Source organism: Rhinolophus sinicus, linkage group LG01, assembly GCF_036562045.2.
Source record: "Rhinolophus sinicus isolate RSC01 linkage group LG01, ASM3656204v1, whole genome shotgun sequence".
In the NCBI taxonomy this organism is placed as follows: domain Eukaryota; kingdom Metazoa; phylum Chordata; class Mammalia; order Chiroptera; family Rhinolophidae; genus Rhinolophus; species Rhinolophus sinicus.
The window spans coordinates 196,332,720-196,355,530 of record NC_133751.1 but is presented as its reverse complement, the minus strand read 5'-3'; the positions used below and the strand labels follow the sequence as shown (position 1 = coordinate 196,355,530).

The 22,811-nt window shown below is 38.2% G+C and overlaps 1 protein-coding gene across 2 annotated transcripts in view; it reads right to left on the bottom strand.

Annotated features, from left to right (window-relative positions):
* MOGAT1 (monoacylglycerol O-acyltransferase 1) overlaps positions 1 to 22,811 on the bottom strand; it is a 40,527-nt gene that overhangs the window by 3,206 nt on the left and 14,510 nt on the right. For both annotated transcript variants that reach the window (XM_074314004.1, XM_019753687.2), the window contains exons 2-5: positions 10,859 to 11,037; positions 10,300 to 10,504; positions 5,552 to 5,726; positions 4,809 to 5,008 (exon numbers count right to left, since the gene is read on the bottom strand). In XM_074314004.1, coding sequence (XP_074170105.1) covers positions 4,809 to 5,008; positions 5,552 to 5,726; positions 10,300 to 10,504; positions 10,859 to 11,037 — 759 coding nt within the window. The remainder of the gene's footprint in view (positions 1 to 4,808; positions 5,009 to 5,551; positions 5,727 to 10,299; positions 10,505 to 10,858; positions 11,038 to 22,811) is intronic.

The following is a 22,811-nucleotide window of genomic DNA, read 5'->3' as shown; positions in this document are numbered from 1 at the left end:
GACAACTCCTTACTTTGGAAAAATCAGCAAACATCTACCGTGGCATTGGGAATCGTTGCTTCTGTTTATGTTTCAGTGGTTTTTATAACTGACATGCTTGCTTATTCCATTTTCCAATTCCATCCAACAATTCAAGGTTAGTTATGCATTTATTGCTGTCACAGAGCACTCCTGCTCGAATTTCGATGGTGCTGTATTATATTTTTCCAAGATAAGGAATGAGCAGCTTCACGGGTCATGGGATACACAGTTAGAGAAAAATTGGTACTGGGAATTATTTTCTTCTCACTGAGACAAAGCATAGATATTTCACAGTAAGTAGTCTTTGTTCTACTTTTCTATAATTATGAAAATTCCACAGAGTTTATCTCTCTGATCTCACACAGGAATGATCTTTCTCTAGATGCTACATACTATACAGTAGAGAAATAATAGGCAGAGCTGCACGGCAGAAGTGGGGCTGTGCAGAGTCTAAACATGGCTGCCAAATGAAACCCGGGTTCAGAACTGGTTCCACCTCTGGCTTATTGTGGAGGGTCAAAAGATGCCCAATGTAAGTGTGTGTGTGTGTGTGTGTGTGTGTGTGTTCCACACACTCATACTGGCACCATACTAATCCCCCTAACATTATTATCTCCTTTAATCCCAGCCTTCAATTAAAATTGAAAGTTTCCTTTTTCTCTCCATTTCAGAGAATGCCTTAGCCTGCTTTTTTCCCCATCAGGATATACTAATGACTTGAAACATAATGGACTACTGTTGTCCTCATGTGGTTTCAAACCAGTTGTATTTAAATAAAGTAAAATCCCTTCCCTATCTTTTTTATTTTTAAAACCTATAGAAAAAATAATGCAATAGGCACTTGCATTCCTTTCCTGCAGACTCACCCATTTTGAAACTTTTGCACACACGTGTGTTTATTATTGTTTTTATTTCTGTAGAACCATTGGAAAGTTGTAGATACCAATGATTCGATCATGTTAATCATCCCTAAATATCTCAGCATGCATACCTAAGAATAAAAAACACTGTCCTATATTATAACACCACTTTCACATCCAAAGAATTTAACCTGCACACAATCTTATTTTGTGCTTAATCCACAAACATGATCAATTGTCTCAATAATACCCTTTATAGTTGTTTCCCCCCAGTCCACCACAGCTGCCTTGTCTCTTTAAATATTCACTTTCTCCTTTTAGTCTTTCACATCATTGATATTTCTGAAGAGTCCAGACCACTTGTTTTGTACAAGGTCCCACAATCTGGATTTGTCTATTTCCTCCTGATTTGATTCAGATTAACATTTTGGCAGGAATACTTACACAGGGAAACTGAAACACATTTGATAGCTCTCAACAATCTGGTCTGGGAACTTCTACTCTGCATACCAACTCTCACTGCGCTAGCACCTGGATGTACAGAGTGCTTTCCCAGTCTGATGTCATCTAACCCCCAGTGCCCCTGAAAGATGACAGGACAATGATAAGCATCTCCTCTTCTCTGAGCATCTCTGATACTCAGAGAGGATGAATGGTACATTCTAAGTCACTCCGAGTCAGACCTCAAACCCATACCACTTCCTCCTGTACATTTTGGCTGAAGCGTAATAAACACCTTCCGAATGTTGGTGTTAACTTGTGTGCGGCTGATGCCTGAGCGTTAGCTGCAGCCACCACGGTGCACCTGTAGGTGGAAAGAACCAACCTCTTAATGGCACTGTTTGTATTTTTTCATGTTGCCATAAGAAAAAAAATGCAACGAACACTTCTATGGCATCCATAATTAGAAGAGAGGTTCGGGAGTTAACAGGAAGTCAGTGGCAATCTCAAGGCTACAAAAGGTGGGATTGGAGCACTTTCTGTGCCACATGTAAACAGCTGGTAAGCCTGTCCGGGTATCCATAATTCTGGGACTAACACTGGGACTTTATAGTAAATGGCAACTAATTAACATAGAAGGAATGCTAGAGTTAGAAAATCACCAGTTTGCAGCCATGACTGTAATAATTAATGCTGATAAGAATTATCAATGGCTATTAAAACCATCAAGTAAAGTTTGATGACGAACAGGATAATGACAGACTCTAAGTAACAGCAGAAAGTATACTTATTATACCACTAGAGAGAGGAAAACTTTAGAAAAGGTTAACAACTAGTGAATCTAGGAGAAAGGCACACAGGAGTTCATTTTACTACCCACAAAAACTTTCTGAACATTTGAAACTTTTCAACACAAAATTTTAAAAATCAAAAACAGCGTATGCAGGAAATTTCCTCTTTTAAATAACAAGTTTCCCTTGGATCTTATTTTCTTGTTGAAATATGCACCGTCCCATCATCCGACCTGTACTGGCTCTATAGTACTTCAATGTAATATTAGTCCCCTTTAAAATTTTTAGTGTGTATTTATTTGTTAGATATCTGAAGACTTAAGAATTACATCAGAGAGGACTAACAAAAGACTAATTTGTCTAATTTGTTTTTTCCCCAATGTGTCTTGAACTCCCATTCTGTGGGCACTGGGAACATAGCAGAAAACAAACAAGGCCCAATTCCTGTGCTCCTGGAGCCCTGTGATGCAAACAGTGGTGGCACTTTGATTTTAGTGAGAACACATTTTTAAAGGGGGTTAATTAATAGAACATTGTTGTTAATAGAACACTAACAAAACCCTTACAGTGATTCTCACTAGTTTTAGAGACTCACTAACACTGAAATGAACACTCTGGTTGAGGTCATTAAGGAAGTGGGGTCTGAAAGATGTGAAGGGAAACTATTTATAGTATGAAGAATCAGAGCATCTCTGGACACCCATGAGTGAGAGGATTATAGATGAAATGATGGTTTAGGATGAATTTAACTAATATTTACTGAGTTTGTATAGTGTGAGGTAGAAATTATTTAAGTCAATAAACTCTTAACTAAGTCGAAAGAGAAGCAGAGGGGCCCCAAAATAACGTGCTGCTCTGGATGCTGCCTGAATCTTACCTGGGGTGTCAGGGAATCAGCAAAGAAACAACTCTGGGTTAGAAGTGCATTGATTTAAAATAGAAATGGACATAGTAACATAGATCACTGTTTCAATATCATACCGTGTTTTATCCTCTGTTGCATTTGATTGATACACAGCTTTGCTTTTGTTTATGGAATTTAAAATATCCTTAACTGGTATTATTTCAAGTCAATAAAGTCTTTACATACACATGGTCTGAGAGTCTGGTCCGCACAAATGAGGCTGCTTGCAATCATCTGACTCCCATTCAACCCCCACAAGATCTCAGCAGCTGAATCCTTGAGACATTGAAATCCTTGCATGTTTCATTTATATCCTTAGCTTGGGTTTCAAAAGACTTCAAGCAATAGTAGATACGGAGATGCTAAAGACTAGAAATGGCATTCCTTATGTAATCGTTTGTAGGGTAAGTAGAAAGATGGAGCGAAGCAAGTTTTCGTTTTTCTGAATCTTTAAGAGAAGCACGTTCTACAAGCATGAGTCAAAGCCAGATCTGTAGATTTCTAGTCTTTACAACAAATTCACATTTGGTGATTTCCACATGACCCTTGACCAATTAATTATTTGTCAGTAGAAGTGTAACCAGGCTGTATCAAATGACAAACCTCTTTACTTTTAAAAATATGTTTAACCCAACCAGGTGATAACTATACTCATTTAACCCTCCAAAATATCCTTGTTTCCAACATTTACAACTTATTTCATGGTGCATATGAGTTACACTTAATTAAACACTTAGTTCCTAAAATCATTCCCACAATTTTCCTTATATCCCCCAAAATACCAATTATAGTACTTTGTACATAAGAAATAAAAAATGACTAATTAATAATATGCCTCCAAAAGTAACCAGCTTATCCTAAAAAACACAATTGCAAACTTAAATTTATCTCAGTTATTTCTATTACACCAACTAATCAACAGTCTAACATTCCATTTGAGTTAAACATAGTATTTTAAAATAATGTCATGTGACTATATATGAAAAGCAAAGCTCTTACATAAACAGTAGTAAAATCCCAGTCTAATGAAACAGACCTAAAAAACAAAACCAAAACTGAGTTTCATTTAATGGGCTAGCCATGGTGAAATTATTACTTCCAGTTTCATAGGAAGTATATAATTTTGGTTAATTCTCCTATCAGCACCTGACTCATCATTTTCTCATTTCAATTCTCTAGTTCTTTTTCAATTTGAGGAGCTAATTACTTTCCTCAGTCCTTCTATCAACATGATCTGTCTTCCTCTTCCCCCATCTTCTCTCCCCCAAATATGCAACTTTAAAAAATAAAATCAGGGTATATTACATACAGGATTAATATATAGGATATATTAATATAGCTAGTTGCAAAAAAATGTTTTTGCTATAGAAACTGATGCCTATGAGAAACGAACACGATCAAGACATCTATTATACAGAAATTTGCATAGATTAATAGACTCTGATTGAACTTGTTCAGCATAGAATTGCTGTGTTATAATCTGCTGGTACAGAAAAAATAGATCCATCCTAGAGGATCAGAAACTTTATTTCTAAAACTGGATTCTACCCATAGTTCAATAGTAGTATTCTTGAAAGTAATCAATTCCCATTGCAATGGAAAACATAGTCATTTCATAAATAAAAGGTCAACTTGAAATGAAGCTCAAATAACATCTACAGGATTCTTATTTTTGGAAGTTCTTACTCAAAGCCACTTGCACTAGCACCTCAGTCAAGAACAATAAACATTGCTCAAAGCAAGATAAACGTTTCCTCATCGTAACAAGCATTTAGTCTTCAGTATACATACCAACGGTGTGAATAGGTTTCCTATAGGGCATCAGGCCAAAACTGTATTGAAAGATTCCTCTGGCGTGGAACAGTGGCAAAGCAAACCCCATGACCTTCTGTAGTTTATCCTGCACGGCACGAAGCCACGAACCTTCCGGGTTGCTCACTTGTTTAAATAGTTCATTTTCACCAAAAGAAAACACAGGGACCAAATGGGCACTGCAAAACACAAAGGGGCAGAGTGAGAATTTTCAGTGAAAAGGAGGTACTTATTTTATTCTGCCTAGCTGACTTTTGCAACAAATTTCTAACAATTCTTTGATGTCCCCAAGCCTTCCTCATCCGGCTAACTTCTTGTTTCACACGTGGAAACTGACTTGTACTCGAAATTCTTTGGGGAGGGACTTCCGCAATCTAGCAATTTGTGGAATTTGATGCTGCAGAAAATCAAGGTTCCACTGAGCTTCTTTATATCTTTAGTTTTGGCCATGGTTCCTTTGTTCCCTTGGCTGGAAATTTTGTATGTTTTTTGTTTGCTTTGCTTTTAAAGACAAGTGTCACAGCTGGATGCTGTGGCATTGAGCTACCTTAACGGGAAGGTCATATTCCATTCCCCGTGAAAATCCACACCTGCTTTTACGGTGAGGTCAGTTAGGAGGGGGTCTGTCTTTCAGGGCCAGAAAAATTACTTTGCTTCTTTGTGTTCATTTAATAATGTCTTAACTTCCTTGACCCAGGCACCCAAAATGAAAAGCCACTTACCCATGGGTCAAAGCAATTTTCACAAATCCTTTCCGCTGGCGGATGAACAGAGTGAATTTTCCAGGATGGGCATCTAGTGATTCCTCTGCACCCCCAAGCACAATGATTGAAATGTTTCCACCTCCCTCCTTGCTCAGTACGTGGGACAAACTTTTCTTGGAAACTGAGACTGGCCCTTAGTGAACAAAACCAAAGGTGTAACTAAACATCCTTTTTAAACAAATGAAAACACTTTTATCATAATAATATTCCACGGCATCAGTGAACACCTAACAAAATTTCCTACACTGCTTACATTTGGAGGACTTTGCAGGTTTATAATTCTTTTCACATCCAAATCTTTAGCAATATATTCCATGAATATGATCTAACATTTTGGCAGGTGATAGGTTAGGCCTCTAAAATGTCATCAGGTTTTCATTATGTCTGCCGCTTGTTTGGGTGGCTTCTGCACTGTTCAATTGTACAGACTCCATTCATATTGCATTCTAAGTAAAAGACGCCCCCTGGAGTTGTTCAGTGCACAACCTGCATAGTTGTATATGACAGTCTTGGTTATTGTCCTAGTAGATCTTTGCTTAGAACTGAAAAGAATATCCTCTAAGAGGTTGCTGTGGGTCTTCTGAACACACAATGTTTTCCGATGTTCTATATGGATTCTTGTTTTCCAAACTCGGATTTAGAATGCAAACAGTTTCCAAAAAAATCAGACATTTGACAAATAACCTTAATCACTTGCTAGATCCCTACATGGTTCCAAAATGTCTAGTATGACTTTGATAAACTGTTTAAGAAAGTTACATCATTGTTCAGTCTTTGTATCAGGCTTTCTCATGTAAAAATAACTTCAAAGATTCCTTTTCAGATTTTAAATGTACTATGTACTCTTGGAAGAAAATACTCTAAACTCTTGGAGGAAAAGATAAAGATGAAAACACAAACTATTCATGACCATGTTTCAGAGATAATTGCTTTTTAATGTCTTATTGTTTCCTTCCATTCTTGGTCTTATCCATTTATTATTATTATTTTTTTTTTTTTTAGTTATAAAAGAATGTGTTAGGCTTTATAAAGACAGTGAACTTCATCTCTGGAAGGAGATTATATTCTCATTTTACTGTGGATTCCTATTACTAGAGGAATGGAAAATTATCACAGGATTCTGAATGACCAACTACTCTTTTAGGAGGTGGGGGTGGTGGGTTAGAGGGTAAAGAATCTGAGCTCAGATGGGTTTGAACTTTCATCGAGTTCAAAGTGTGGCTGTTTTTCTCTGCATGTCCTGAGTGACAGCTGGAAGAATTACTTCCACTGGAAAGAGGACCTCTTGGATTTCCAGACACCTGGCTCTTCTAGTTTGCCCCTGGCATTTCTCAGTTTGCGCTTTAGGCTCCCTTTCTTCAGCCCATCCTAAAATGCTGCTATTTTTAGGGCTCTACTAGAGACTGCATGTCTGTGTCCCTCCAAATTTCATATGCTGAAATCTTAACACCCCCCCCAATAGGGTGGTTAGGAGGTGGGGCCTTTGGGAGTTAATTAGGTCAGAAGAGTGGTGTCCCCATGATAGAATTAGTATTCTTAAAAGAAGAGGAAGAGAGCTATCACACATGCTCTCTCTCCCTCTTTCCACCACGTGAGAATACAACGAGAAGACAGCTGTGTCTGCCAACCAGGAAGCAAGCCCTCACTAGACATCTGCCAGTGTCTTCATCTTGGACTTTGCAGCCTCCAGAACTAGAAACACTGTTTAAGCCTCCAAGTCTGTGGAATTCCCTTACAGCAGCCCAAACTGACTAAGCCAGGCTCCTTGACTGTCTCTCTTGCCTTCTCATCTTATTAGACACAAGGATTCTCCTACCACTTACGTATGCTGAGTTCTCCCAAATCTATCTCCTGGATGAGCTTCCTCCTGAAGCTCCAAGTCCATACTTCCAATAGCTCAATGGACATCTCTTCCTCGACAGCTCAGAGATACCTCAAACGTCATGTTTCCAAACCCAATGAATTAAATTCTTCCTCAAAGTTCTTCCCCTTCCAACATCCCCTATCGAGGAGAATGACACCATCCTCTATCCAGTCATTCAAATCAGAACCCGAGTCCCATATGTAGTCCCCTCTTCTCAGTCACCAGGTTGACTCATCATTGATTCATTCAAAAGCATTTACTGCGCACCTGTTATAGGTGAGACTCTCTGCTAGATGCTGAGGATTACAATTTACAGTCGCTGCCTTCATGAGGCTGAATCAATCACTAAGTCTTGTTGAATCTGTTTAATAAACTATGTTGCGTATCAATCCCCTCTTCTGTACGTCACTGTGCTAGTGTAGCCCTTATCACTTCTCCCTTGGTCACTGCACTGCAATAGGCCCCTTCCACCATCACCATCTCCGAGCTTATCGCCCTTCAACTTATCTCCAAGCTGCTGCCTGCGTGAGCCTTCTAACCTGATGCAAAATCCAATCAGATTCCTCTATTGCTCAAAATCCCTCACAAGTTCCCATGGCTTGCCTACCAGATAAAATCTAAAGTCCTCTGCATGGTCTACAAGGCTGTTGTGATCTGATCTCCACTACCTGCCCAGACTAAATGGAGAGAAAGAAGGGGACATGAGCCCTAGAAACACAGAGTGTGCTCTGGCTGACACCTGCTGAGTACAGATTCACCAAAATGAGCCAAGAGGAATGGTTTGGAGGTGGGACTTACAAGGCTTTAGAGCCACAGAAATCTCGGGTAAGAGCAAAACAGATACCTGGTAGCAAGGAGCCTCTAAAACCCTACTGATGATTCCTTACCAGAGAAGGTCTGGGGCACATATCTGTCTGTCTTTCACACCTAGCGTGGCAGCCACTGAGGCAGGCAAAGGCTAGGAGGGCAGCCTCAGACCAAGATCTCTCCTAGGAAGCGGGTTCGGGGAGAGACTGAGAACTCAACTTAGAGACAAGGAAAGTCTGCACCTCCCTTGACTATAAGTTTGGATGTTTTTCATTTAGTCTTTAGGACATCTTAGGTCATAGCAAAGGAAATGATCTCATGATGTTATAAGCCAGTGAGAGCAGACAGGTTTCACCTCAAATGCCAACTCTAGTAAATGGCAGTGGCTGTCGGAGCACTATATGGAAAAGGACTCAAGGTTGACTATTTGTATCTGACATGGCCATGGGGAGGGTGTACCTACATCTCTTGTGCCATGAATTTGCAATACCTGTTCTCAATTACACTACCAAACTCACCTACAACTGTACTTTAAATCAGCAAACTGTATACTGTAAATATATTTCTGCGCTTTTTTTGAATTTTTAAACACATTTTTTAAGTTTCCCTTTAATTTTCCTCCTTTCATAAAACTCGAATCCAATGTCTGCAAAACAAGGATGAGAAGGAATATTTTTCCTCTACAGTAGTGTGGGGGTTTTAGTGCACCACCTGGAGGCCAGACTCAGAGGCAGCCTGGACTGGCCCTAAAGCCCAGGGCTACAGAGGAGAAGGTCGGTAAACAGAACCTAACAACACAGACCAGAACCTAAAATCCTGGCCTTTTAGGGCTCAGTGATTTCCTACCAGGTATTAATGACAACAGAGACTTCGGAAATTAATAGGAAATAATGAAGACCTGGAAGCCCATGGAAAATTCTGTCTCTGAATATGCTATTTATTGATCCTGAAATCAGAAATTTTCAAAAAGAGACTACAGACTTTCCTTGATAGCCAAGAAATGCAAAGACAATAATAATTAACCCACACAATAACCATAAAGAACTCTCTCTGTAAATTAGGTGCTATAGCTCAGGGTTAGTTAATAAGTTGGTCAAGTTGGAAAACCAAACAAACTGACTGAGCCTTTTACTTTGAAGGGAGAGCTATTAACACAAGCTTAGCTTCTGTACACATTCAAATAGTATCTCTACAGCATTCCAGCTGAATTTTATTCTCAGAATTATGGTTTCACTAATGAAAACGCCTTCCACTAATTCAGAGTATTTCTAAGCCAAGATATATTTAATCTGGGAAGAAAAAGATAGCAGACTGAGTATGTTTAGTTTATATACTACCATTACTTCAAGACACATCAGAGGCTATTTCTCATCTCTCATAAAAGCATACAAAGCGACTTCCCAAAGGCGCAATTTATCACTTATTTGATCCATGATTCTGTCTGCCACATCTGGATACACAACATACATTCATCAATTTATTCTTTCATTAAGGAGGGAGAAAAGAAGAAAAAAGGAAAACAGAAAAAAAATTCATTTAGTCATCACAACTTATCTGTAAGGGTTATTATTCCCATTTTAGACATGAGGAAGTTCTGAAAATTTCCATAACTCACATTCACAAAGATTTTTTTTTAGGGGGTGCTTTATGATTTACATATTTATCTCTGCCCTTTATTCTCTTACCGAGATTAAACGGAATTATATTAAAAACATAATTAATCCAAAGGAACACATTAAAAGAATTATGCAAAAATATTTACTGTTTCATTAAATTGACATCGATTGAATATTCTTATATTCCAGGCACTATGCTAAATACTTGAGTGGAACAGAAAATAAAAGGCATAGTCTGGTGTCTTCTGGGCACTTACAGTGCAGTGGGGGAGGCAAGAAACATCCAAACAGCACATAAAGTGCCAGACCGTAATAAAGACACTAAGAAAACTATAAACCTGACTGGGTTTAGGGGGGAACCTTCTGTGTGGTTCTGCCACCCTAGAACATTGTAGAAGCAGCGATCTGCCTTCACTTACCACTGCTCATGAGATATTCTCGGAAGAGAGGACACCGGAACCAAATTGGGAGCACATGCAGATACGCAGTAAAGCCAGGAAACAGCTTCGTGAAGTCCGAATAATTTGTACAAAAATTTCCAAAGGCTCCAGCCACGAGCACTCCATGCGGGTGAAACCCAAATATGTAGTTGTGACTTGGATCCAAATCCAAAGTTTTGATGAGCTACAACGCATTTATATTGAGATTTTTTTATATAAAAAAAAAATGTTCCCTGAATCGTTTCCAATAAGAAATAAAAGGATTTGTGATTAATTCTTATATCAAAAGGAAATGGAGATTAGGACTTGTTTTCTTCCCCTGGGTTAGAGCTGTTCTCCCAATTTTTAACTATTTCCTGAGCCCAGAGCCCCTCACAATAGCCTTCCACACTTTCTCTTAGCTTAGCATCCATTTAGTAAGTTGGGATGAATTACACGCTTTCTCCCTCTAACGGGGGAAAAGCTGGACATACAAGTAATGAAAATGTTTCATTCTTTTCCCACCTCAAAACACACGATATAAAACAAGTCTACTCACATGAATTGGAAAATAGTCCTTAAAGTACCTCCAAACGGTCCAGCTTCTGACCCAGTTGGATCTCCTGCCTCCTTGCTCTGGGGTGCGCCAGTCAAAGTAAAGCCACGTCAAATAAGGGATGTAGAGGAACCAGTAGTTGTACACGATCAGCAGCAGAAGGATCCCAATGCAGACCTCGGCTGTAAGAAAGGGCGAGTGCTCAGGAATCAGGCTGCCTCAGCGTCTGCTCACCGGGCGGTATAGTCATGGGCCGGTGGACGGGGGTTTAACACACGCAAAGACTGTTAAACTGAGCCTCAGTTCAAGTGGGTAATAAAACAAGATAGCGATGAGCTAGGATCGTGTAACATTAATTGGATGCTTCCTATATACCAAGTATTGTCTTGTGCGCTCTGCCAAAACATTTTCATTTAATCCTCAAACAAATAAAAATCATAATCATAACCATTATAATCCTCATACAACCAAACCACAGTGGCAATTGAAGCAGCCACAGTGCTCGTAATGGCCTTTTCATAGAAGAGGAAATAGAGGCTGAGAGGTTAAATGAATTGCCCAAGCCACACAGGATGTAAGTGGTTGATTCACCTAAATTCAAAGTTCACGTCCCTACCCTGCGTCCCTAACGTGAGATATGGGGGAACTGTCAGGAGGATGCAGGAGTTCCTGCCGCAGGTATTTACCTTGACCGAGCAGCCATTTTTCACATGCCCACAGAGGGGACGTTCTAGTGACAAACTTCAGAAACTCTCTTGCCCGAGAGAGAAATAGCTTCGGAGGGACCCTACCTCTTAGCTCATCTATCATTACTTGCAACATGTCACAATGACAGAGCAAAATCCAAATCATTCGTGCTCCTGATGACATAGCTTCATGATACATGAAGCAAGAACTGACAAAACTTGACCTGGGCAGCAAAGACAAGAACTTAAGCTAAGCTAGACATTTTCTTTTTATGTCTGGGCTATGTATTACACTAAAAGATATTTATAAAAAGAGAAATGCATCGATGAGAGGGGAGGGAGCATAAAGACATAAAGCGTGGCACATAGTAAGTACTCAATAAATGCCAGCTGCTACTGTTACTTTAAGGAGAGCCATTGCCTCTCGGCTTCTATGATGTGCTGCAACCACTAACCTAGTGCTGACTTCAGTTCTCCAAACTCCTATCCACTCCTTTTCAACTTTGTTAAAAAAGAGCTTTGTTCCCATACAATGCATCATGGTATCTGAGTAAGAGCATCTTTATGTATTATTGCTTTATAGAGATAGACGTAGTTTTTTTTTTTCCAGAACAAGAACATGTGTACATACAGAGGGTGCCCAAAAAGTGTATACACATTTTTAAGAAAGGAAAAGAACTGTATTCAAATGACGCTGATGGTAACCACTCTGAGCACCTCTTGTAACTGCAGAAGTCAGACATGACCTGCATTCATCTTTTCTTATCGGTATAGAGTATTACAATTTTAATACCATGTTTTCCTTTCTTAAAATGTGCATACATTTTTTTGGCACCCTCTGTATATATTTTTTCTTGAACTATATAAATCAATACATTTCCCATACAGATTTAACCCAAACATAGACTGGAACCCCATAGACGACTGCCTTGCTCTCCCCAGGGTGAGTTACAGATTAAAAGAATGCATGAAAGGTGAAAGAAGCATTGCCCTGCACCCCTCTGTGGATTGTTTTCTTGCATTCTTGAACTGCCAACAAAGTTTAAATGAGTCCAGAAGCAAGGTCAAAAGAGTGCCCTCTGCCCTCGTTCCCACCAGGATCACTCCATTTTTCTTCCCCTACTTCTCTCTTCCCAGATCTGAGTGCTGACAATTTACCACTGATGGTTAATTTTATTTTACTAACATGTGCAAAAAAAGTTACAAGAAACTTAGGCAGGTCTCATTATTCTGTATTCCAAGCCAGATACAGTGAGCTAAGAAGCTCTAAGGGAAGGAAGGGAACTGTTCTGAAGGAGCGACCATAGCCCACTGGCAACCCTCAAAGTACACATTACTGTCTCCATTTTGCAGTTGTGGAAACTGAGGCTCAGGCAGTTTGAATGTCCAAAGGATTTGAACCTGGATCTGCCTAATTCCTAAACCCATGCACTCTTTTTTTTGTTTGCTTTTTACAAAACCAAGTTATACCCAGTTAATGGTAATAACACCATAAACTTATAAGTATCTATTACAAGTACATAAGTAGGTTTATAAGCATAAAATTCAGGTAGATGAGATGTTCTGATTTTTTCTTTTTTACTATAATGATGGAAAACTAAGTCCAAAACCAAATTTATTTAACTTCAACCACAGAGTGAGTCACGAGCAGCTCCAGAAATAAAGTCCCCCAGCTACGAATTCACCCAACCACATGTCCTCTAACTGAATATACACTGCATACCTCTTTAACATTCATCAGATGTTTTGCATGTCTAATGGTTAAGACACAGACCTGGCATTGGACTCCTTATGTTGGAATCTGCCACCGACTAGCTGCCTGACCTGAGGCAAATTCTTTTACTTCTGGCGCCTCAATTCCTTTACCTGTGAAGTGGGCTAATATCAGCACTTTCTCCGAGGACTGTGGAGGCAGAAAACATAGAGATGCTACAGTGCCTGGTACACAGCAAGCACTGGACAAAGGGAAACCATTGTCATAATAATTTTGCTTACTATTGTACATTGGGAGCATGCAAAAAGTAGACGCAGACAAAATTTCACCCATATTCCGGTCACCCAATAAAAACAACCACACTTTTATTTTTGAACATTTGGGCTTCTAACAAATTTTCTCTACAAACGCACTCTTGCATAAAATTTACCCACATTTTGATTTGCTTCCACAGGACATTAAGTCAAATAGTGGACCATGAAGCGGAAACAACTTGTCCCCTGATACACTTTGATACCTTACTATCTAAAGGAGTTGTTCTAATTTAAACTCCCACTCCACACATTGCATACATTCTTTTATATTTCATATCACAAACAGTACCAAAATAGTTTGTTTAATCCCTTGACCCTAAATTGGATCAAAAGCAGAAAACACTATAAAAACTAGGTGAATAGATCACCTCCAGTTTCTATTTTTATCTCATTAAGCAATCCAAGGTAACATGATTCTTTTAAATTGGAGGTCAAAGGGACAAGGAAGATACAAAGCCTAGTCCAAATGCAGTTCTCAGGGCTGACGTTGACATCTGCTAAAACTGTCTAGAGTCACAAACCAAGCTGCACTGGCCTGCATTTCCACTGCCTTGACTTGACTTGGGTATATCCTGGGTGAAAGAACACAGGCCAGCCCCCATCACTAATACTCCCATGGACTCGACTTACTCTGCATCGTTGAGGAAGCTGCCTCCCACCATTTTTTACTGAGGAGAAATTCACATAATATAAATTAACCATTTAAAAGCACTCAATCTGGCAGCATTTAGTATATTCGTAATGTTGCGCAACAACCACCTCTACCTGGTTCTGAAATGCTTAGATGATTCCAGAATAAAACCCTGTACCCATTAAGCAGTTACTCCCTACTCCCCTCTCCCCTGCCCCTGGCAACCAACTACCTACATTATTTGTATGGATTTACCTATTCTAAGTACTTCACATACATGGAATGATCCAATATGTGACCTTTTGTAGACTTTCACTAAACATCAAGTTTTTGAGTTTCATCCATGTTAGCAGTTTATCAGTACTTCATTCCTTGTTATGGAGGAATAATATTCCCGTGGATGGATATACCACAATTTATTTATTTATTCACCAGTTGATGCACATTTGGGTTGTTTCCACCTGTTGGCAACTATTTAGTGCAGGCGTGCCCCACCCACTTTAACAGTACTGAAAGTCAGAAACAAATAAGGCTCAGCTAAAGCGTATGCACCAACATTAATTCAGCATCACCTCTAAAAGGACAAAGTGGCGTATGCCTCCTGACATGATCTAATGGAAAATACACCCCTTCACCTTTGTGGTCTTTGTGCCGAAAATGCTGAACTTGACCTGAGTCATGACAACAAAACTAGGCAACTCCAGACTGGGTGACAGTCTGCGAGATAATCAGCTGGGACTATTTTGTGAAAAATCAGTTATAAAAGACTAAAAAACAAATAAAATGTGTGGGAACTGTGTTAGCTTTAAAGGAAAATTTGAAGACAATTAGAGACATTTGAATATGAACCATATATTAAATAAAATGATTGCATCACTGATACATTTCTTGGGGATGATAATGGGATTGTAATTATGTCTTCTGTTCTGGAGACACACTCTACAGTATTTAGGGATGAAGTGTCATGATGTCTACAACTTAATTTCTTACTTTCAAATGGTTCAACAGCAACAATAACAACGTGTGTGTGTGTGTGTGTGTGTGTGTGTGTGTGTAGATAGAAAGCAAATGTGACAAAATGCTGAGTGGGCGAATCGAAGGAAAAAAGAATCTTTACTACATTATTCCTTCAATACTTCTATGAAAATTTTCAAAATTAAAAGATGAGAGGGAAAAAAGACGGGGGAAATGTGTGACTCACACACACACACACACACACACATAACTAATAATAATGCACAACAGGTTAAGTACTGCTGCCTGGCTGAGAACCAGTTGGAACCTCACAGAAAGACCCACATTTGCAAGAAAGTCTTGACTTCCAATCTCATATATATAGAGGGAATGATTGAGCAATAACCCACTTTCAGCTTCAAAGCTGCCTTCAGGTATTTCTAGTAAAATCAGGGATGTAAATTTCTTTTCTTTCCCCCCCATGAACTGAAGAGTTTTGGCAAGGAGCGATGGCCAGGTGTATAGCTTTTGGGTGGACGGTCCTTCAGTGCTTACGTGGACACTTCCCATCTCTGCAGTCCTTTAGCAACGATATTCCTCTTCTGCTTCCACCCTTCCTGACTCCAGTGCATTCACCTGGTTACTTACAATCAGTGAAATTGTGCTGAACAAGAAAATACAAATTAAAAACCATTATACAATGTCTGACCTGTGACAGATGCTCCATCAATATCAGCAGAACTTGAAAAGAAAATTACTCCTAATAGCACACTTGGTCTACAGGCATTTCTCTAGTCAAAGACCGGATGTGTGTAAATTGATCAATTTCTTTAAGTCCTAGGTTTGTCTTTATCGGTTTTTCAAGATTTAAGACACTAAGTTTTGTTTTTTTAATTAAATTTATTGGGATGACAATTGTTAGTAAAATTACATAGATTTCAGGTGTACAATTCTGTATTACATCATCTATAAATCCCATTGTATGTTCACTACCCAGAGTCAGTTCTCCTTCCATCACCATATATTTGATCCCCCTTACCTTCATCTCCCACCCCCCACCCCCCACCCCCTTTACCCTCTGGTAACCACTAACACTAAGTTTTAATATGGACAATAATGTTATGGAAAAGTAATTGGCTAGTGAAACAAATAAAATAACACACAGAAAGCCTTTAGAACACTGATGTCACATAGGAAACTCTCAATAAATGTTAGTTATTAGCCCCAATGATGGCTTGAGACCCTCAAAAACACCAATTCCATGTGGTTCAACCCAATATATCATTTTATTTGTCCTCCAGTGCATATATTATTTTGCTAAAAATAAAAATTTAAAAACAGGAGGAAAGGAATATGCCAAAATATTAACAATGGTTATCTCTGGGTGAGAATATGGAATTTTCCTAGTTTCTTCTGAAAGCTCTTCCACATTTTCCAATTCTCCTAATAACTAGCATGACTTATTCTATAATCAAAAAGTTATTTTTAAAGAAATAAAATGGCTCCACTAACAGGAAAGAAAAAAACCTAAACAAAACTTTGTAGAACAAATCTACTTATGTAAGAATAATCTCATCTTTAACATGATTTTATGAAATTTCCATGAGCAAACTACATTAGAAAACATTGTGTAAACTATTGAAAGTTTATTTACTCACATTAGTGATCAATATTAAGGAAATAATTGAAAATATTTAACTTGTATATATATCCTTCCACTTGTATCCAAGAAGTTTTCACTTTTCTCCCTATGAAAATCGTTTCTGCACTTACATTAATTATTTAACATAGTATGGAGAAAGAAAATGGAATTCAGAGGCAAGCAAAATCCTTTAGACCACCACATTCTTTTCATTCTTATTCCTGAGGCATTGTATTTCAAAACACCAATCAGAGCCATCTGCTAAATATAAGAATGTAAGCATGACATACTTCTGATTTTTAAAATTCCTGTTTTAAGAGAAACGTCTCCCAGAGTTTCTTAAGACAGTGCTATAAGACAAAAATCTAAGACCCCTTTGCAGAAATTTGCAGCCCACTATTTCTCATATGTGGGTCTGTCCACACTGCTTTTCAAAAATGTTCCCCTATAGGGAATCACATTTTTCTTGTTTAAAAGCAAATTTACTATTGGACCTACTTCTTTGCCTTAACGGAGACAAATAGGTTATAACAAGGATCCAGTTGAAACCAATCCCATATTCTTAATATTTAAATGTTTACCACCTTACTGACAAAATAAGCACAAATACTTTGTACAGCTACCAATTAAAAATCATGGAGATAGTCCAGAATAAAAGAGGAACAATCGTGTTTATGGAAGTCCAACAAATTTCTATAACATCACTCAACTGAATGTTAAAATGCGCTCCCTCAAAATTTTCCAGATAAAAGAAGCCTAAAGAGACGTAACGAAACACGATGTGTGAACCCCCTTTTTTTTATAAAGGATATTAGTGGGGTAATTGCTGAAATATAAATAGGATCTATGTCTAGATTATATCACAGGACTGTATCTCTGTTATTCTTCTGATTTGGTTAATTATACTGTGGTTATATAAGACGATGTTATTGGTTTTAGGAAATATATACAGAGGGTGCCAAAAAAAATGTATACACATTTTAAGAAAGGAAAAAACTGTATTAAAATTTTAATACTCAATATATACCAATAACAAAAGATGAGTACAAGTTATGTGTATACATTTTTTTGGCACCCCCCGTATTGATATATGGAAGGATAAAGGGAAACCATGTCTGTAACTTACTCTTAAATAATTCAAAAAATAATTGTGTGTGTGTGTGTGTGTGTGTGTGTGTGTGTGTGTAGATAGACACAGATAAAGGAAATATAGTAAAATCTTAACATTTAGGGAATTTAATGAAGAAATATGGGAATTTTTGGTAATTTTCCAGAATTTTTAGTTTCTGAAATTACTTCAAAGTAAAAAGTTTAAAAATGTCAATGGTCCTCCCTGAGACCTAAAGAATCAAAACCTCTGGGGAATTTGCATTTTAACAAAAATCCTCAGGTGATTCTTAAATATGCTGTAAAGTTTGAAAACTTCAGATGTAAATAAAATCATACAGTGGAAGACTCAATGTTTTTGAGATGTCAGTTCTCTCCAAGTTTATAGACTACTCTCAATCAAAAAGCAATTGCAATGAAAATCCCAGCAGGCTTTTTTGTAGAATTTGATAAGCTGATTCTAAAATGCATATGGAAATGCAAAGAACCTATAATAAATAGTCAAAACAACTCTGAAAAAAAAAAAGAACAAAGTCTGAGGGTTAACACTATCTAATTTCATGAATTATTATAAAGCCACAGTAATCTAAACAGTATGGTGCTGGCATCAAGATAGGCAAACAGATCAGCGGAATGGAACAGAGTCCAGAAATAAACCACACGTATATGGACAACTGACTTTTGACAAGGACACAAGGGCAGTGCAGTAGGAAAGAGATAGCGTATCTTTTAAACAAATGGAACTGGAAATATTGGATCATACATATGCCCAAAAATGAATTTAGAACTTACACCATAGGCAAACATTAACCCAAAATGCATCACTGAACTCTATGTAAAACCTAAAACTATAAAACTTGTTGAAAGCATAAAAAAATCTTACGACCTTGGATTAAGCAAAGATTCTTTAGCTGTAACAGCAAAAACACACAATCCATTAAAAAATATTAATAAATTGGTTTCATGAAAATTAAATACTTCTGTTCTTCGAAAGATACTGTTTAGAGCATGTAATGATAATCCACAGGCTGGGGGAAAAACTTATACAAAGCATATACCTGATAGAAGACTTGTACTCAGAAGAACACAAAACTTTCAAAACTCAATCATAGGAAAATAAGCAAACCAATTAAAATGGGCAAAATATTTAAACAGGTATTTCAACAAAGAAGACATACAGATGGCAAATAAGCACATGAAAAGATGCTCCACATCATTAGTCATTAGGGAAATGCAAACAAAAGCCACAATGTTTAACCACTACACACTTATTAAAATTGCAAAGATTAAAAAGACTGACTATATTAAGTGATGGCAAAGATATGGAGCAACTGGAACACTCATGCACTGCTGGTAGGAATGTACAATAATACAACCACTTGGGAAGACGGGTTGGCAGTTCCTTAAAAAGTTAAACCTACACCTACCATACCATATCAGCCATTCCATTCCTAGGTTTACCCAAGAATAAAGAAAGCATACATTCATACAAAGACTTGTAGGCAGATTCACAGCAGTGTTATTCATAATAGCTGCAATCCAAATATTCAACAGATGCATGGACAAATTGCAATATATCTTTTCACTAGAATACCACTTTAAAACAAAAAGGCAATGAACTACAGAGTGTGCCCAAAAAATGTACACGTTTTAAGAAAGGGAAAAACTATATTAAAATTATAATACTCAATATGTCCCGATAATAAAAGATGAATACAAGTCATGTGTACACATTTTTTGGCACCCCCGTATATATAAAATGGAACATTATTCAGCCATAAAAAAGAAAGAAGGAAAGACTGCCATTTGTGACAAAATGGAGGTCATTATGCCAAGTGGAGTAAGACAGACAAAGACAAATACTGTATGATCTCACTTACACATGGAATCTGAAAAATAAAAATCTAACTCACAGATATAGAGAACAGATTTGTGGTTGCCAGAGGTGGGGAGGGGGTCGGTGTGGTAGGGGTAGAGGTAGGGCAAATGAATGGTGGTCAAAAGGTACAAACTTGCAGTTATAAGATTTACAAATAAGTCCTGGAGATGTAAAGATGCAAAGAGAGTAAATCTTTAAAATTCTCATCACAAGGAAAAAACAAATTGTAACAATGTGTGGTCATGTATGTTAACTAAACTTATTGTCTGGATCATTTTGCAATATACACATATCAAATCATGATATTGTATACCTAAAACTAATACAATGTTATAAGATTGGATGACAGGTACTTAAGATTTATCTCAAGGAAACAATGTTTGATTTCATGACCAAATGAAACATTTTGCTATTTTTTTTTTTAACATATCCCAAAGGCTAATAGCCTAAACTCATTTCCTGATGGTGGAAAGAAAAATGCATTCCAAGATTTTGATTTAGAGATCTTAAAATATGTAGTTAATAAAACCTCTCCAGTCACCATTAGAAGTAGCTATTACGTCAGCTTCCTACTTTAAAATAGATAATTAGGCGGAAATAAATAAGATTTTATCCTACCTTTCCTGTAAGAATTGAATTGTAGGGCAGTCAAATGGTCCTAGATGATGAAGAAAAATTATTCCTTGTGTAAGTGCTAGCTAATATGTGAAGAATTAAAAAGTATAAGAAAACTACTTTTTTTTTGGTTTCAAATAAAACAGGTAATTCAGGCAAGAATCATTAATAGACTTAAACCACTAGGTGAAGGGGGTACTTCTGTTTGCATGAAGGCCATCACCACCTCTCAGATTGCTTCCTACCTGGACCACTGATCACTCTTACACACTAATAATGGGGCAGCTAAACACTATGTGCATCCTGACAAAATGCAATGTGAAGCACACAGCAGCTTAGGAAGAGGTCGTGCCAAAAAGGTCTCATGCAAATCTAATCAAGTCTTTATCTCTAACTTCCATTTCAGAAAAAAAAAACAGAGGATTGGGGAACAAGTTAACACTACAAAGAAGCACTCGGACAAATCCTAAAGTTGAGACTCCTTGCAGGACAGATAACCTGGCTTCTTCAACACTCAATTGACAAGAAACAAATGCGATAGCACTGCTCAGAATTAAAAGACTCATACAAACTAAATGCAACCCAAGGGTCTTGTTTGGATCCTGTTTCGAATAAATCACCAATAAAAGTGTTTGGGGCATAATCTAAGAAATGTGATTTGTTTAAAAATATGTTTTGCAAAATAATAGCTAAAACTATAGGGCAAATTGCCATAAACCAAGGTAATGCACATATGGGAATTTATACCCTTCTCTTTACTTCTCTGTATGTTTGAACTTTTTCATAGTAAAATTTCCAAAATACATGATAATATGAAATAATTTGCTCCTGATAACACACGTCAAACACATGCAATAAAAACATTTAAATGAATTGTCTGCCGAGCTACTATAGTGGGATTCAAAGGAGAAATCATCGGCTGTGTCCAAGTCACTAGTCCACTCCCATTTGACACTTGTGGCTCGACCACTCACTTTGAAGCATGTGACCTTAAGCAATTTATTTCACCTCTGAAGTCTCTCATTTGTAAAAAAAGAGTGCAGGGGTAGCCCCTACCTCACAGGGTTGTTGTGAGGATTTCATGGGTTAATACAAGTAGGGACATGTAGGATGGATAGCCTCCCTTCTGGGTGACAGAGTGGAGACAGTCACTCAACAAGTATTTATTTCATAACCTCCATGGGACAGGCACGTCCTGGGTGGTCCCTCACTGAGCTTGTAGACAAGGATGGCAATACAGACCTTTCTCAAGTAACCACGGACACACACGAATACAAGCAATGACAAGTGCCATGCAAAAGAAGGACAGTGGGCAATCAGAGATGTGCTGATTGATCAGCAAGGAAGTCAGTCTCCAAGTCCAAGGCATCGAAGTGGGCAGCACAGCGGTTACAGGCAGGGACGCTAGTAGGTAGAATACTTGGGTTGGCCCCCAGCTCCTCTCCTTCACCTCCAATAACTGGGTGACCTTGAACAATCTACTTCACAGTAGTTCCCTCACCTGTACAAGTGCAGGAATGAACAGTCCGTAACTCCTAGGATTGCTGTGAAGATGACACTGTTAACAGCGGATGGTGCTTAGCATGGGACCTGGCACACACTAACCCCTCAGTAAGTGTGTCTGTTAGTATCTCAATGGTCCTTTGGTCCAGAGCGAAACATAGTGTAATGCTATCAACCCCGTCTCAGCTGCGCCTGTAAGAACTAAATGAGTTAATGTTTTGAATTTCCTTTTTCAGTAAACCCTAGCTGCACACTAGTCACTTGGAGAGTTTGTTTTAAAAAATAATAATAATTATACATAATTTAAAAATATATATTACACACACACACACACACACACACAGGATCCATCATGAAACAAAGGAACAAGAAATTCTAGGGATAGAGCCTGGGTGTCTACTTTCAGAAGTTCCTCCAGTGATTCTAACCTGCGGCCAGCATTGGGAACCACTGATCCAGGCAATCACAATGTAAAACGATTTCAAAAGCGTGAACTTCTCTGGGACAATGAGTTGACTATTACTGTTATTGTTATTTGCTTCAACAGTGTACAACCCATGATCTGATCTTACAGCATGCAAATGGTGTTAGCCTTCAGAAGAGTTTAAGTTCTTAATGATCCCTCTCTCCTCTCATACCATCCCATTTCTCCAAAAAGAGCAGACATCCAGACAAAAAAATCTCCTCTGCCCCATCTGTGACTGGTCCTGTAGGTTTCTACGTTTCTACGAGGGCTTAGGGAACCGGCTAGACCACGCTCCTGGGGGGAATTATTTACAGATAGAGGCCACCCAACTCAACCCAATGTTTGGAGCAGTTTTCTTTGCAGCCAAGTACTTTCTGCATCCGGAAGATCTTTAACACGGAAAAGCTAACACGGTTATTTGTCATGAGGGTGGGGAGAGGAAGGA